The 16127-nt window shown below is 45.5% G+C and overlaps 1 protein-coding gene across 1 annotated transcript in view; it reads left to right on the top strand.

Annotated features, from left to right (window-relative positions):
- LOC130130477 (receptor-type tyrosine-protein phosphatase delta) overlaps positions 1-15540 on the top strand; it is a 118301-nt gene extending 102761 nt beyond the window's left edge. Inside the window, exons 29-37 of the mRNA XM_056300186.1 lie at positions 969-1088; positions 1212-1366; positions 10293-10578; positions 11977-12155; positions 12495-12621; positions 12884-13009; positions 14019-14173; positions 14455-14590; positions 15325-15540. Coding sequence (XP_056156161.1) covers positions 969-1088; positions 1212-1366; positions 10293-10578; positions 11977-12155; positions 12495-12621; positions 12884-13009; positions 14019-14173; positions 14455-14590; positions 15325-15393 — 1353 coding nt within the window. The 3' untranslated portion in view covers positions 15394-15540. The remainder of the gene's footprint in view (positions 1-968; positions 1089-1211; positions 1367-10292; positions 10579-11976; positions 12156-12494; positions 12622-12883; positions 13010-14018; positions 14174-14454; positions 14591-15324) is intronic.
- The last annotated feature ends 587 nt before the right edge of the window (positions 15541-16127 follow it).

Genomic DNA, 16127 nt, shown 5'->3' with positions numbered 1-16127 from the left:
GAAAAGTCCTGCGTGACATAAAAGGGTCTATGGGCTTTGTGGACAAACAAAAAACAACCGCCCTCAGAGAGGACCCGGCTGCCCTACCCACAAACACACAGTGGTCTTGTTTGACATTTGGAGAGCATAATGTGCTTTTGTCACTGCTAACAGCTCCTGTCTGCAGTATTGATCACTCATATCACTTCCTGGGAAGCAGTCCAGCTGTCTTTATGCATTGTGCATACGCAGAGCTTGGGTGCGAAGTGCAAACAAACGCGGTTCTGGATTCCCGCGTTGCTCCGTGTCAGTGTTGTAGCAGCTGCTCAGGAAATTAAATTACGGGACAGAAGATTTGCTGGATCTTTTGAGTATTCCAGACCAGGACTCATTCCCCATAGTATTAAAACAGTAAAAGAGTGTCACATGGCAGGATGTCGTTAATTAGCATACAGACACATGGAATAATTTGAACCTGCTCCTAAAATCACACAGTGTACCGTGTCCATACATCATGTACAGTATGTCACAAATGGTTGATATTAGGTAAGGCTTATGCAGAAGTGCCCGGTCATGTCCTTCCTAGCATTAACAGTGCTTCCTTTTGGCAGTTGAGCAAGAATGCTGTAATGGAACAGTGTTTTATTGGACTTTCACTGGAGCTGTAACCAAGCTGCATAACCACAATAAGCCAGAGCCTGCATATGATTGGGAAAACTGTGGGCACCATTATAATTATAGCTCATTTATAGCACTGTCTGGTCGATAAAAATATCCCAGGCCATTTCCTTGATTGTGAAATAACATCCAGTCAGCAGAAATGCCGGGGAGGAATTTACATTTCTGCATGCCAAAGATTTTTTTGGGCAAGGATGCTCGGGATATGCATCAGATAGGATAGGATGAAGAAGTTTTCTGTCTTCCAGTCCTGGATATGTCTAAGATGATTGTTTGGGTTTTTTTTCTTTTTTTTTTGCTTTCCTCTACAGGTAAAATGTGACCAGTACTGGCCCACAAGAGGCACGGAGACCTACGGTCTCATCCAGGTGACCCTACTGGACACAGTAGAGCTGGCCACGTACTGCGTCAGGACGTTTGCACTTTATAAAGTAAGCAGACTTTGGGTGCCAACTTTTTTCCTCGTGTACAGCGTGAACCGTACATTTCCGCTTAGCATTACGGAGATGGAATTGAAGCAGTGGAACAGCATTTCTTGTTATTTCCACAAACAGAATGGTTCCAGCGAGAAAAGAGAGGTGAGGCAGTTCCAGTTTACAGCCTGGCCAGACCACGGGGTACCTGAGCACCCTACTCCATTCCTGGCCTTCCTCAGGCGGGTGAAAGCCTGCAACCCACCGGACGCAGGACCCATGGTGGTACACTGCAGGTGGGCAACAGTTATTTCTATCACCATACATCAGTATTATTCAGATTTTTTTTTTCAATTTACTGTCTATTACTAGGGATGCACTACTATCACTTTTCACTACCAGTACTGACTGAGTATGAATGTTGAAATATCTGCCAGTACCAATCCAATCCATTACTTTTGCTGAACAGTGCAGCTAGAGGCCATTAGTTAGGGGTCAGTGGGCAACATAATTGAGATAGAATCCATTGTTTTTCCCAAAGGATTACAGGCTTCCATGTGCAGAATGCAGTAAATCAGGCCTTTTTTTTTCTTCTTCCATATTTTTGATGTGTTTAGTCATGGATAAAGCTGATATGGATACTCCATTTTAGCCTACTTGATAGCTGATACCAGTATCATTTTGGGTAAATTCTTACTTATTATTGTTATGATTATGCTTTGGTCTTTATGTTTGTTTTCCACTGCAAACATTTAAAAAGAGGACTAATCGGTGAGATCAGCTGGTGTAGGGTTGAGCTGGAATGAAAACCTGCATCCACGTGTCCCTCCATCACACATGACTGAGCCCCACTGCCTTATGTCAACACAGTATTCATAAGTTATGTATGAGGTGTCGAGGCTTTGAGATGATCTGGAAATTCGTACAGCGCCGAGGGGGATTTAGAGGGCAGAAAAATCAGATAGATTACAAAACAATACGGTATAAACTGAGGAATGTGGGGAAACGGAGATAGGACGGGGGGGAAACAGTTGAGCTGAGCTGACAATAGCTCACGGTGAGCCAAAGGGAGTCATCTTACCCGCTTTCGTGGCTGGTACTTTCAGTCAGAAGTTGTTTGCGACAACGGCGCACCAGGATTACCAATGTCATTGCCCCATGGCAAACCGAGGCATCCCCTCCCACACACCGACACACAGGCGCACGCAGACCTGTCGTCTTCAACCACCCGGCACTAACATGTCACACGCCAGCAGCCAACAAGTCCTCGTCTCGTCCCTGGGGTTATTGCATCTGAAACAAATAAAGCGCCGACTTCACTCTGCTCGGTGACACAAGTGGCCAGACTCCCAGCAGAGACGCACAAAGATAGATGGCATGCAGGCTTCTCTCTAATGCAGGAGTCATCAGAGGCTCTGCAGGGAGAAAGTGAAGAGACAGAAAGAATGAAAACAAAAAGAGAGAGAGAGAGAGAGAGAAAATGGAGAAATAGAGATTGTGTGTGTTCTAGATAGAAACTGGTGTCAGAAAGTGACAAAAAGGGAAAGGGGGATTACCAAAGAATTAGAATTACCACATGCTGGAGTTAATTAGAGCTCGTGCCGAATTGGTTCAAATTGAAAATTCTGACTTTTAAGGACGAAGCAGAATGCGGGAATTAATGTCAGTCTGCAGATGGCAGGTTTTTTTTTTAATTCGTTAAGCTCGCTATCAGATACAGCCACTGCCAAGCTTCAAATCCTCAGAGGAACCCCCCGCCTCTTCACACTTCATGCCAGGCCACCATTTTAAACAGATCCGTTTTTTCCACTAGTGACTCGTCCATCTCACACAAGAAACTTAAGGATGTTTTGTGGTTAAAAAGAAAAAAAAATGTGTATATCATGTCATTACCCCATTTTTATCAAAAGACTTAACTGAACAGTCAGCCCACAATGTCATCTTTGTCCTTATTTGGTTGAGACTGATATTTTTTGCTCTTTATATGTAGGACATAATGAAGTGCGTGGTACAGTCTCATTAGTGTTTGATTAATTAGTTGGCCCGGCCATTGTTGGCAGCAAACTCAAAAGTGCACTGAACATAGCAACGTAGCATGTAATTATTCAAATGCTTTATGCAGTCACAATTAAGGTTGCGCTTTACAGAGATAGACAACCTTTGTTATTTGCTCACAGTAAACATGTTCATATATCAGCGCCACCGTTACCTCTTGGCAATTTTCAGGTGACACACAACAGACTCATACCCTCCAATTCATCCACGCCCACACATTTATCTAATCTCACCGCAGTCGAGGGAGTGGTATTAATTTGCCATTGTTGGACAAAAAAGGGGCCCCCATCTCAAGTGTTATTGATTCAGCTGCTTTACTAAGACAATGCAAGACAGAGACCCCGATTCAGAGACGTTCGGAGAGCGCACAACATCAAGAATAGGAGTTAGGGGATGTCCAGGTTGCATAGTGGTCTGTTCCGTTGCCTGCCAACATGAGGATCGCCAGTTCGAATCTCAGTGTTACCTCCGGCTTGGTTGGGTGTCCCTACAGACACAATTGGCCGTGTCTGCGAGTGGGAAGCTGAATGTGAGTATGTGTCCTGGTCGCTGCACTAGCACCTCCTCTGGTCAGTCAGGGCGCCTGTTCGGGAGAGGAGGAACTGGGGGGAATAGCGTGATCCTCCCACGCGCTACGTGCGGCTGGTGACTCCATATGTATCGGAGGAGGCATGTGGTAGTCTGCAACCCTCCCCGGATCGGCAGAGGGGGTGGAGCAGCGACTGGGACAGCTCGGAAGAGTGGGGCAATTGGCAAAGTACAATTGGGAGGAAAAGGGGGGGGGGATCCCACCCCAAAAAAAGAATAGGAGTTAAAGGAATGTCCACATATGCCACCGCTGTCATACGATGAGTAGAGTCCTCCGCCCTGACCCAGCCTCCCACCCTCCGTTTGCAGTGGGCTTTTCCTGCAGTCATTTTGAAGACGGTAACAGTCCAGTTCAATATGATTTGAGATGTCCGATACATTCCAGAGAAATTAATGGTTAACAATCTCTTAGTCACAGAAATCAGTCAGCTGATGCCACAGATGTCCACTGGTGTGTCAACGTGGACACTTTGTGGACATGTTTGATTTTTCCAGTCTTACTCATGAACCACAGAGGGCTTTGGGTTTCATGCTGCCAAGCGAGTGATGAGGATAAATTATCTCATTTTCTTTTTTCCCCTTTCATTGGTCACAAAACTATGAGATTATATTGCCCTATCTTGTCAAATGAATAAGTAATTCTCAGCTAGTTGTGCCTCAAAGAAAGTCATCTACACACTAATCTTGTACTCATACAGTTAACCGTCATGGAACAAACACAACAAAAAACTACCTCAGTCAACTTAGCATTCATGAATTCTGTCCCATGTCCAAAAAAAGAGACCTTGCTTAGAAAAATGCCCAAACACGACTTTGGCAGGGCACCAAATTTCCCTTATAGGAGCAGTGAGGACATGAATAAAAATGCATTCATGTGTTCCCGCTGCATCGCTAAATGTCTTCACAAGGTGAGGTCATCCGCTCTTGGTGTGTATTTTCTAAGTCCAAACCCTCACAACCACCTCGAAGGAGCAGCATACCACATTCTGTGCTGTTTTCCCGAACCCACAGGTCAAAGAGGGTTTTTTTTCTTCTTCTTCTTCATATTGGAAAGGCAGCCTTGGCATTGAGGAGGAAAGTTAAAAGGACACGGCTGCATGTTATGGAGATCACTGGCCTCTCTTCAGGGCACAAAAAGGGAAACAAACACTTCTGTGGCCTCATTGACATTCATTGAGAGTTGAAGGGGACTCGATGTACTGAAATCTGTTCATTGTTTAGTAATATTGCCACCCTGTTGTATTTTTTCCCTTTAATTCTCAAGGTTAGAGAGCAAATAAACACTATATCACTTTTGTGAGTTTGCTTCCATTGAAATGTGAAAATCATGCGAAAAGGGTGATTGAAACAGATTTTTTTTGAATGGATAAAGCTTCACATACTTCCAAAGCTGGTTAGTGAAATGCCTCTGCAGGTTAATCTCCCATGTCGGCGTTCCCAGATGCACATGGACTTGGTTGTCAATAGTCTTTTTTTTTGGGGGGGGGGGATTTTTTGCCCCTTTTTCTCCCCAATTGTACTTGGCCAATTACCCCACTATTCCGAGCCGTCCGGTCGCTGCTCCACCACCTCTGCCGATCCGAGGAGGGCTGCAGACTACCACATGCCTCCTTTGATACATGTGGAGTCGCCAGCCGCTTCTTTTCCCCTGGCAGTGAGGAGTTTCGCCAGGGGGACGTAGCATGTGGGAGGATCACGCTATTCCCCACAGTTCCCCCTCCCCCCTGAACAGGCGCCCCGACCCTACCAGAGGACGTGCTAGTGCAGTGACCAGGACACGCACCCACATCCGGCTTCCCACCCACAGACACGGCCAATTGTGTTTATAGGGACACCCGACCAAGCCGGAGTTAACACGGGGATTCGATCCGGCGATCCCCATGCTGGTAGGCACCCGGACTCCCTGCAATAGTCATTTTAACCCTAGTTAGATAAGTCATTACATGCTCCTCTTGCATCTAACAGAGCGCCATACAACTGGTAAAGAGTTATGACCACTCTTTATTCATTCAACATGCCAGCTCTCCATTTTGTTTGGCTGACACACTTTGGATTATGTAAACTTGTCGCGCCTTCTTCAGAATAGTCACACGACAGTAGTTAATGGAAACACACACGGAATCATATTTTCTTTTGCCAACTTTTTGTAAATTTGCTGGACCAAGTGATGCAAGGGAAGTTTAAACACAGTTGCACCTAATAAAATTCATGATGGGTCTGATTTAGGTGTGGCAATGAGCCAGTTGATGCTTGTTCATTTGCCACGCCTAAATCAATAATCGCCTTTAGATAGTAGCACACTCCCGAAAGTGGTAAGGGCTCTTTAAGAACAGCGGTGATGTTTTGAACTAAACCATTTTGGACAGGGTGTTGCTCATAAGGGCAAGTGAGCTGAATTCTTCAGAATTCTTCTGGCAACAGTGAGACTTATTTCTTCCTCCTTCTCTTTGCACGTCACTTTTGCTTTGAGGTACATCCAGTCTCTAGTCTCCAAAATACAGCATTTCACCAAGGTCCAGCTAGTGTCCTGGTATAAAATAGTGAGTACAAAACCATAAATAAGACAGAAAATGTGCAAATGTAAATATATTCCCCATCGCATAACTTTTATGACTTGCATCTATCAAAAGCGACTATATATATATATATATATATATATATATATATACATATATATATGTATATATATGTATATATATATATATACATATATATAAAATCCCTTTCCGCCATGTTAAAGAGAATAAAAAAAAGACAGGAAACTCTTGCTAAAAGCTTTGCTGTGAGTTTTACATGTGCCGTTTGGGGGTTTGTTCAGTCAGCATTGGTGGGAAATGGTGACTTGACCGGTTGGCTGACAGCAGGAGATTTGGTAACAATGCATATGTAATTGCTTTTAAGGCTGTTCACGCTTTATCTTCTCTGGGCCCGTTGCAGCTGTATTTTATACTGCTCTCCCGGCCCTTAGTCCCTAAACTCCGTCAAAGCATGTTAGTCTGACACTTATGTCTGTCGACATCCAAAGCAGCTGGCCCTGGCTGGCTGAGAAGTCGGTGTCAGGTCATTAGTGCAGTCAGTCCTCCAGGTCCTCTCCGACTGCCAAATGCACTGACGCTCCCCCAACACCCCCGCCGCCGCCGCCCCTCCCATAACCCAACCCACTCCCTCTTTGCCTCGCTTGTCGATAGCAGACAAGACAAGACAACTGGCTTTGTCAACCCCCTGCATAACACACAACTCCACCTTCCTCGTCCTTCCCCCTCCTCCTCTTTCGTCTCTCCCTCTCGGCGCTGTCACTCTGTCACTTAGTCTCTCGCGGGTCATCACTCTCTCTCTCACTCTCTCTCTCCCTCCCTCCCTCGCATTCTGCGCCGGACTATAAAACAGTTACGGATTGCAAACAGCTGGGGTTGAAGCTGAGAAAGAAAAAAAAAAAAGGCCTTCCAGTTCCTGCAGCCCCAGTTTCTGCAGCCCTCTCCCCAAAGGCTGAGGTGTTTCCAGACCTGGAAGTGATTCATTCACCAAACATCCCTGGGATGATTTCTTGAACACATGCATACCTTTGCAGGCAGATTCCCATTCTCACGCCCACGTTCTCTCTCTCGGACGCACACACACACCTTTGTTTTTCTATATTTGTAAGGACCCTCGTTGACTACCTTCATTCCTGAGCCCCCATCAGCACTATATGTCTAACTTTAACCTTCAGCCAAACCTTAACCTGCTACTAATTCTAACCTTAACCCAAGTCCCATCTCTGACATAGACCCTTGAAGAAGTAAGGACTGGCCAAAAAGTCCTCACTTTTATGGTTAGAAACCCAAATTGGTCCTCACAAATCTAGCTGAACAAGAATACACACGTGCACACACACACGCGTGTTTTTACCCGTTTCACCCTCAAGCTGTGAAAAAGACTTGTGAAATAAAGAGCAGAATAATTCAGCCAACGTTGACCATTTTGAAAGAAAGAAATCATGAGATCATTTGTTAAAGCCAACGACTCCCCGTACGCATCTTTATTCCATTCGCAGCACAGTTCCACCGCAGCACGGCACATTAACCAGACTTGGGCCCCAGGGACCAACTTTACTCCCTCTCGAGTTTTCCTTTCCCTTCTCTCTCGGTGTTTTTGGGGGGGAGGGGTGGGGTTTTTTTTCTGACTCAGAACAAATGAAAAACAAATGCTACACCAGAAAGGGGGAGGTGGTACGAGAGCATGGCTCGCACCTCGTAGGCATGTCGGCTTAATGGATTGAATAACCTATTTACTTTGGAGCACTGAGCGCGAGAGGACTCCTCTTGTCGGCGCTCCGCTGCGAGGGGAGGCGGAAGGGGAGCTAACCGGCGCGAGTCGACACTGCCGTGTCACCAGACGGTGAACATGCCGTCGTGCCGACGCGTGCTCTGTCAGCCCACGTATTGCAACGACAGGGTGAACGTGTTTAAATTGTCAGCAGCGTGCAAACGTGGTGGGAGTGGAGCATGATGGGCAAAAAAAAAAAAAACCAAACAACAAAGGGAAATTGGAGCATTTCTCCCTCTTTTTTTCGGCAGTGCTTTTTCATTAAACCTCAGCATTTTTTGAGCGCTAATGTGAAAATGCCAGTGGGAGTCTTAACGGAGAGACCTGCCTATCACTGGCTCCTCCAAAGCCCTCGAGCCATTTGGGTCCACTGTGCTAATCTAATGGCATTAATTGAAGTCGGCTGCTCTTCTCCATATTTACCAGGGCTCTCACAATCACACTCTTCAAAGTGTGTGTGTCTGTGTGTGTCTTGTGTGTGTGTGTGTGCGCACGCACGCACACATCAGCATCCTCATCTGTGTGTGAATGTGTTTTAACGGGGCCTTTTGAAGCTATGAGATAAAGGTTAAACGGCGTCGTCGAGCAGGTGATTAGCTCTGATGGGTTGGAGAGCACAGGTGGGGTGCCGAACGGCGAGAGGAGATTGGATTGCGGGGCCAGCGGTGAGCTCACCACAGACCGCCACCGCCAAGCCCTCTCCTCCGCAAAGCAGCTACTTCAGATTCGATTACTCTCGAAGCCAAACGGTCAGCTCGGTATCACGGCAGACCTGGCAGCGTGGGCTGAAATCTTGGCCTCATCCGTGGGAGCAAGAGGACTTCTCAGGCACTGCACTTGCCGAGAGAGGATACCTCTCTCCCACTCATTAGTCTGCCACTCCACTCAATTCCATCAATGGAGAGCGAGTGCTGTCAGAGGTGCATGGCTCACTCAGTGGTGAACAGGGCCGCGAGCAGCAGAGGATGTGATGTAATGCCAAACCTTGAACAATCAGCGCAGACAGATCCGTGTTTGTGCTGCAAGCAAGCTAATGGAAACAAATCCGTTGTGCAGTTCAGCATTTTGAAATACCCCTTTATAATTTGGTGGAAACGCGACTGTTGTCCTTTTGGGTGGCTGTCTGTCCGAGCAGTTGGAGAGACTGTCCTGTACCCCGAAGGTCATGGTTTGATCCCAGACGCACACACCATATCCGCTGCAAAAATGCCATGTCAAGGGGCGTCCGGGTGGCATGGCGTTGCCTACCAACACGGGGATCACCGGTTCGAATCCCTATGTGACCTCCGGCTTGGTCGGGTGTCCCTTCAGACACAATTGGCCGTGTCTGTTGGTGGGATGTGGGTATGTGTCCTGGTTGCTGCACTAGCGCCTCTTCTGGTCGGTCGGGATGCCTATTCGGGGGGGGCAGCATGATCCTCCGACGTGCTACGTCCCCCTGGTGAAACTCCTCACTGTCAGGTGAAAAGAAGCGGCTGGCAACTCCACATGTATCGGAGGAGGCATGTGGTAGTCTGCAGCCCTCCCTGGATGGGCAGAGGAGGTCGAGCAGCGACCAGGACGGCTCAGAAGAGTGGGGTAATTGGCCGGATACAATTTGGGGGAAAAAGGGGAAGAAAAAAAAGCCATGTCAAAGCGTAAACAAAATCTGGCATATTCAAGTGTGATGAGATATTTTCACTCAATTTCTTAGAAAAAAAATCGTTTGTTTCTCTAAAAGACGAGAAATCTGAAGACAAGTTAAATTGCATTGATTTCAAGATATTCTAGTCTGAAGCGTAACTTGCTCAGTTTGATCATGCCGTTATCGGACAAAACCACTTGAAGCAGTTCTCCACTGAAAGCTTTATTGTACTTCTAAAAACGCTCTTTGTGAGACGATATAAAGTTTGATAACTTCAGACATATGTTCCTAAATCATGATGAATATTATTATATAGTCAGTTCTTGATGCGTAAATGATTCTTGGAACAAAATAAGATATTTCCGTGTGATTTCGAGACGATACAGATAAGTTCTCCTCTTGGTTTTCTGTCATGATACACGTTCATTGTTTTCTGCTCCAACAAAATCCTGCTTCCAAGACAGCCTGTTTTCTGGACTCTGGACTGAATTCAGGTCTGGCATACACTCTGAGGAAATACAGTGTAGATGGCGTCTTCCAGTTACCGTGTGTAATCGTGAAAATGGCAAACAAATTTCCAAATTCTAACAACACAGCCTTGTCTGGTCTTTTTCTTTTAACCGTCTCCATCTCTTTTGTTTGGACCACAGTGCCGGGGTGGGACGCACAGGCTGCTTCATCGTGATTGACGCCATGCTGGAGCGAATCAAGCATGAGAAGACCGTAGACATCTACGGCCACGTGACGCTGATGCGCGCCCAGCGGAACTACATGGTGCAGACGGAGGACCAGTACGTCTTCATCCACGATGCGCTCCAGGAGGCCGTCAACTGCGGCACCACCGAAGTGCCCGCCAGGAACCTCTATGCCTACATCCAGAAACTGACGCAGATGGAGGGCGGCGAGAACGTCACCGGCATGGAGCTGGAGTTCAAGGTGGATAACCGCCCCGTGACTTTTGAATCTGAAATTATATGTCTCTTAAAAAAAGGTATGGGCTCCAGTTCTCCAGGGGAAATCTGGGTGAAACCAAACCAGATGTCACATTTTCACACCGTGATGTGAATATAATGCTTTCTGTGTTTTTGACAAAAATAACCTGATTAATAATGGGGGGCCTTTCTAGGACTCCAGACGAAGGAAGCTATTTGTGAATGGAAATTTGCACTAGTTAGTTCCCAGAAGGATTTTTCATGAAAGACGATGATACAAAAGAAGTACACACACTATTTCTAAAAAGCAGTGTCTTCCAAATGAAATCTCAGTCTGCATACGAATCAAACCAAAAAAGAGAAATTCAGCATTCTCTAGATCTTTTTTCCCTTTTAAATTTAGGCAATATGTTAAATTAGATTTGTTGACCTTAGAGGTTTTACAGGAACAATTTAAGATAACCCAACATTTTTAAGGATGATTAGGTGGTCTTTTGAGCTTTATAGGCAACCCCCTCTTTAAGTCCCCCTGCGTGGTCACGTCCAGGCTCCAGTGTCATTGATTGGTCAATCTCTGCAGCTCCTGGATGGTTTTCCAGTTTCTATTAGTTCTCCGAGACTGCAAGGGGCCTGTGGTTTCCACCCTCTTCCAGTTACTTGACTTGCTTTTGTAACCCGACATGGGATAAATGCCCCCTTTCTCGTTTCCCCTTCCCTTGGCGTCCTTCCTTGGGTGAAGGGGGTTCTTGGTTTACAGTAAAATGCCAAACAAAGGTTTCTTCCACAATCTGGACATTGGCCAGAGGGTCTTTAGCAGTAGTATACTGTGAAGTTAGCCAGCGCTCCCCATCCTTTCACAGTCAGTGGGGCTTAGTGCATGTGTCGTATTTGCCTTGCTTGTCACGCACATATTCCCTCACTCGATGATGGATGCTGATTCCACTAAGAGATGATAAACAGGTTAGATTACGCCGCACTCCTGTCCACTCTTTGCTCGTTCGGGCATCCATTTCTCCCTTCTTTTTTTCTTTATAACATGCCATTTGTTTTATCCAGGGCCAAGCAGCGGCCATAATCCCTTTGGATATCCGCTACATACTTCATGCTTCATGTGAAATATGGAACTGGAGACTAGTATGAGCCATTAATAGTGTAGTTTTCTTTCGTCCATGTACAGACTCGGTGGCAGGCAGGCTCTCATAATCCTCTGGAGTCCTCCTCCACTTCCAGAGCATGTAATTATTACTAGTGCTCGCGTCTTTATCTGACACAATCCACGTTTTAAAGACATGACACAAAAACAAACACAGAAAGGCACAAGGGAAATAAAGGCAAGCCGTAATGGTGGTGTTCCTTGCCCAGAGGCGATTTGCTTAGCAGTCTCTCCCTCTCTCTCCTGCAGCGTTTAGCCAACACTAAAGCTCATACATCAAGATTCATCAGTGCCAATCTCCCCTGCAACAAGTTCAAGAACCGCCTTGTGAACATAATGCCATACGAGTCCACACGAGTGTGTCTTCAGCCCATTCGAGGGGTCGAGGGCTCGGATTACATCAACGCCAGTTTCATTGATGGATACAGGTAAGTGCTGGAATGGGTCGACCTTTGGCACCCGCTGTTCAGCGTGGGTACAAGACAGGACTTAGCAATCTCATCAGACTTTCAAATGCCTCGCCTTATTCTCAGGGAGCCATATTCTAAAAGCTGAAGTCGATACCGACCGAGCAGAGTCAGCGAATTTCGCGGCAGATAAAAGATATTGCTATATTTCAAGTCGGTCGTCCTAAACGAGGCTGTTTCAGCGTCACCTTCGGTTCCTTTCTGAACCTCTCAGAGCACCAGTGGAAATGTAGTTCTGTGACTAATCTTATCTGAATCTTTAATCTTATGACATTTTTTCCTTTCATTTTATCCCCGAAGGCAACAGAGGGCCTACATCGCTACACAGGGGCCTCTGGCAGAGACAACAGAAGACTTCTGGAGGATGCTGTGGGAACACAACTCCACCATTGTAGTCATGCTCACCAAGCTGAGAGAAATGGGCAGGGTACGCTTCAGCTGATCATATCTTATCACTTTGTCTTAGCACATTAACCTCTCTCATTAGGCGCCCAAGTAGAAAGGCATGATTTATAAATCATCCACACATGAATTTGTGGGCCATCCATAAACAATGTTTTCGAGTCACAGGATTTGGTTTTGACTGCGCCAAATGCGGGGGGGTCAGTACTGAACACTCAGTGAATAGGGAGAATGTGATGTGTCATTGTGGTAATCCTGCTTTGTGTTGTTTTTATTCTTATTTGCAGGAAAAATGCCACCAGTACTGGCCAGCGGAGAGGTCCGCCAGATACCAGTACTTTGTGGTGGACCCTATGGCGGAATACAATATGCCCCAGTACATCTTGAGAGAGTTTAAAGTGACTGATGCTCGGGTAAGTAAATACGTGATGCTTTGAGCGGCGCCAGAGTAAATACATAACCTTTTTCCATTGCAGTCGAACAATCTGAAACCACATCAAGGGGCCCTGTAAGATCTCCTCCATTGTTTGCAGTTTGGACATAGGTCAAACAGATCAATATCGCCCCTTGATGTTGTGATTGAGTTACTGTCCATCCAGTGCATTATTAAATAGTTGGCATCACGCAGGGTAATTCCTAAGCCATTTGATTTCGATGGCTGGGATAAAAGCTTTGAGTGACAGCGTTGACAGCGCTGGTTAGTCAGCGCCATCTCCTTTTTATTCTGCAGCGACTCCAAACCCAACTCGTTGGCAGCGGAGCGAGTGTTTGTGTACACGGGGCTATTATGCATTCAAGTTAAATACACACAAAATATATATTTGTGGAAATCATGACACATGTCAGTGTGTGAAAACAAATGCATAGCTGGTGGCATTGAGCTGGTGGAGTTTTTAATTCCATCAAAGGCTTACGCAGATAAATGGTGCCGGCTTTCTGCTTTGTAGTGCGTGTTACATTAGCTTCTCAATGGGCTTGCTTTCTCCATCAAGGGGATACAATATCACTTAAGTAATGCATACCCTCAAAGACAACTCTCCCCATCCCCTGCCAAGCAAAGCACATCAAAGGAATTAGCGTCGTTAATATTCATGTATATTCAGGTGGTATAACAGATATCTCGGGTAACGAACCCCATTTCTCTGATCCTTTTAAACTGTGATCCCAGATTCTTTAAAATCAGCTTTCTTTTTTTCTTTTTTTTTGTGAAAAACCCACAAAAGCCCATTACATTACAGAGGAGATGGTCATGGGATGAACTGTCGGGGGTTTGTGGTCTTTTTTGTTAAATATGTCAGATTGGTCTTCTTGTTTCACTTCATCAGTTTCTCATTTTCCATATTTCTGTGTGATGTTCCATCAGAGATAGCTTGTTCTGTTCATTATGGTCTTTCTCGCTCTCTCTCATCCCATTTTTTCCAGGACGGACAGTCACGGACAGTAAGGCAGTTTCAGTTCACAGACTGGCCCGAGCAAGGAGTGCCAAAATCCGGAGAGGGCTTCATCGATTTCATCGGCCAAGTACATAAAACAAAAGAGCAGTTTGGCCAAGATGGGCCTATCTCGGTCCACTGTAGGTAAGAGCTTGATTTCAAACCAGTGTGCTCCCCAACCCCTCTCTCACAAGGGCCCATCCACCCAACCAACACTTCTAGTTTTGTAATCAAATCAAATAGAATAATCAGTACAAGATCAACACTAACATTGAAACCAACAGTCCATAGCAGTATGCTCCGTCATGGTGTCACATTCTCTTGGCCTATAAAAAAAAAACCTACAGAGGCGAGATGGACTAGCATTCTTTGGCTTGCCTGACCTTAAAGTTGATCTTTACACCCCATTGTTATCTTTGTCACAGTGCGGGCGTCGGTAGGACTGGAGTTTTCATCACCCTCAGCATCGTCTTGGAAAGAATGAGATACGAGGGTGTGGTGGACATCTTTCAGACGGTGAAAATGCTACGCACACAGAGACCGGCTATGGTGCAGACAGAGGTGAGCCGTCTTCGTTTCCGCAAAATTAATTAAAGCAAGCATAGCTTACACATGACCAGAGTGAGAAACTGTAGAAAGCAGTTCTGGGACGCTGTTGTCCTACAACATGGTATCAATCACCGTGCTACAGATTTGATAGCGTACTTGTCTGTGGCTGGAGTGAGTCCAGGTATCCTCTTGAGCCAAACAGATTAAGTAAAGCAAGCCTCCGCCGAAGACTATGATTAATGCCATAGCTGAACTAATCTAGTCCTGTACAGTTTGCTCCTCAGTGTAGTTCCAGCTCAATTTCAGAGCCATTGCACAATGTCTCCTCTACTTCACCTAGTCATATTATCTTTAAGCTTTTAAAACACATTTGGCTTCCACAAATCAATGTGCACAAGATATTCTACTTGGCACCCAACAGCCTTTGAAAAGTTGCTGGAAAAATTGTTTTGCGATCAATACAAAAGGTAAGCAAAAGCTTTTCAAGTGGCTCTTTGAAAATGCTGAAGGCAGCAAGGTTTCGCAAGGCACGGCGCAGTGAGAGTTTTGCAAGCATTTTTATCTAATTTTGTTTTTTTGGAGGGAGTCGAGGCAATTGCATGGCAGCGTCGCAGGGAGAGACAGATTAAACTGATGGCGGCAGTCATGTTTAGCGAAGGCAAGTTGGACAAGAAGTGATATGGGCGAGCGCGAGATAACAAGAAAAAAGATGGGATGGTGAGAGCTGAAGTCTTCTTTCTTTTCAGGATCAATACCAGTTCTGCTACAGAGCTGGCTTGGAGTACCTGGGAAGCTTTGATCACTATGCAACGTAAAGGACCCCGTATCGGAGGAGAAAAGCGGAGGGCCCCATGGAAAAGAAAACCCAGCGAGCCTCTCTTCTGAGCCATAAATTCCTGCTTGAGAAAGTACTTCTTAACTCCTAGCTAACAACTCATTTAAGTGTTGGATGTGTGACATGACATGTCAAAAAAAAAATGAATAAAGATGATTCCAGGAGGACCAAGTATTTCCCGACCCTGATCAAACCTCGCCTCGACACGGCAGCGAGGGAATCCTGACTGTTGAAGCATCACGTGGGATTACTTTTTTTCTGTTGCTTCAAGGATTCTTTTTTTTTGGGGGGGGGGGGGCTCATAAAAACTGAATGAAACACACACATACACACACACAAAAAAATGTTATTGACGAACAATGGTGACATCGACAAATAATGCATCAACAACAACGAACCATTACGAGAGGCATCGGAGGCACACAGAACGGCTAAAAAAAACGATGCATATTGTAAAAAAAAAAAAAAAGATGAAAAAATCTGTTTGACGGTCAAATACACACAGACAACCCATCGAAAAAGAAGACAACTACAGCAATGCTTGGTCCACAACGGAAAGCAGGAACGCTTACTGAAGTAATAATGAATAAATTACCCCTTTCCCTGTCATTATGTTCATCATCCTAATTGTGGGAGAGGGTCTTGTTAACAGATAACAAAACGAATACAACTTATCGATTTAGTTTTTTAGTACTTTATTAAATACGGCTGATA

Source organism: Lampris incognitus, chromosome 20 (assembly GCF_029633865.1).
Source record: "Lampris incognitus isolate fLamInc1 chromosome 20, fLamInc1.hap2, whole genome shotgun sequence".
Classification (NCBI taxonomy): Eukaryota; Metazoa; Chordata; class Actinopteri; order Lampriformes; family Lampridae; genus Lampris; species Lampris incognitus.
The sequence above is the reverse complement of the archived record's forward strand: the minus strand, read 5'-3'. Positions and strand labels throughout refer to the sequence as shown.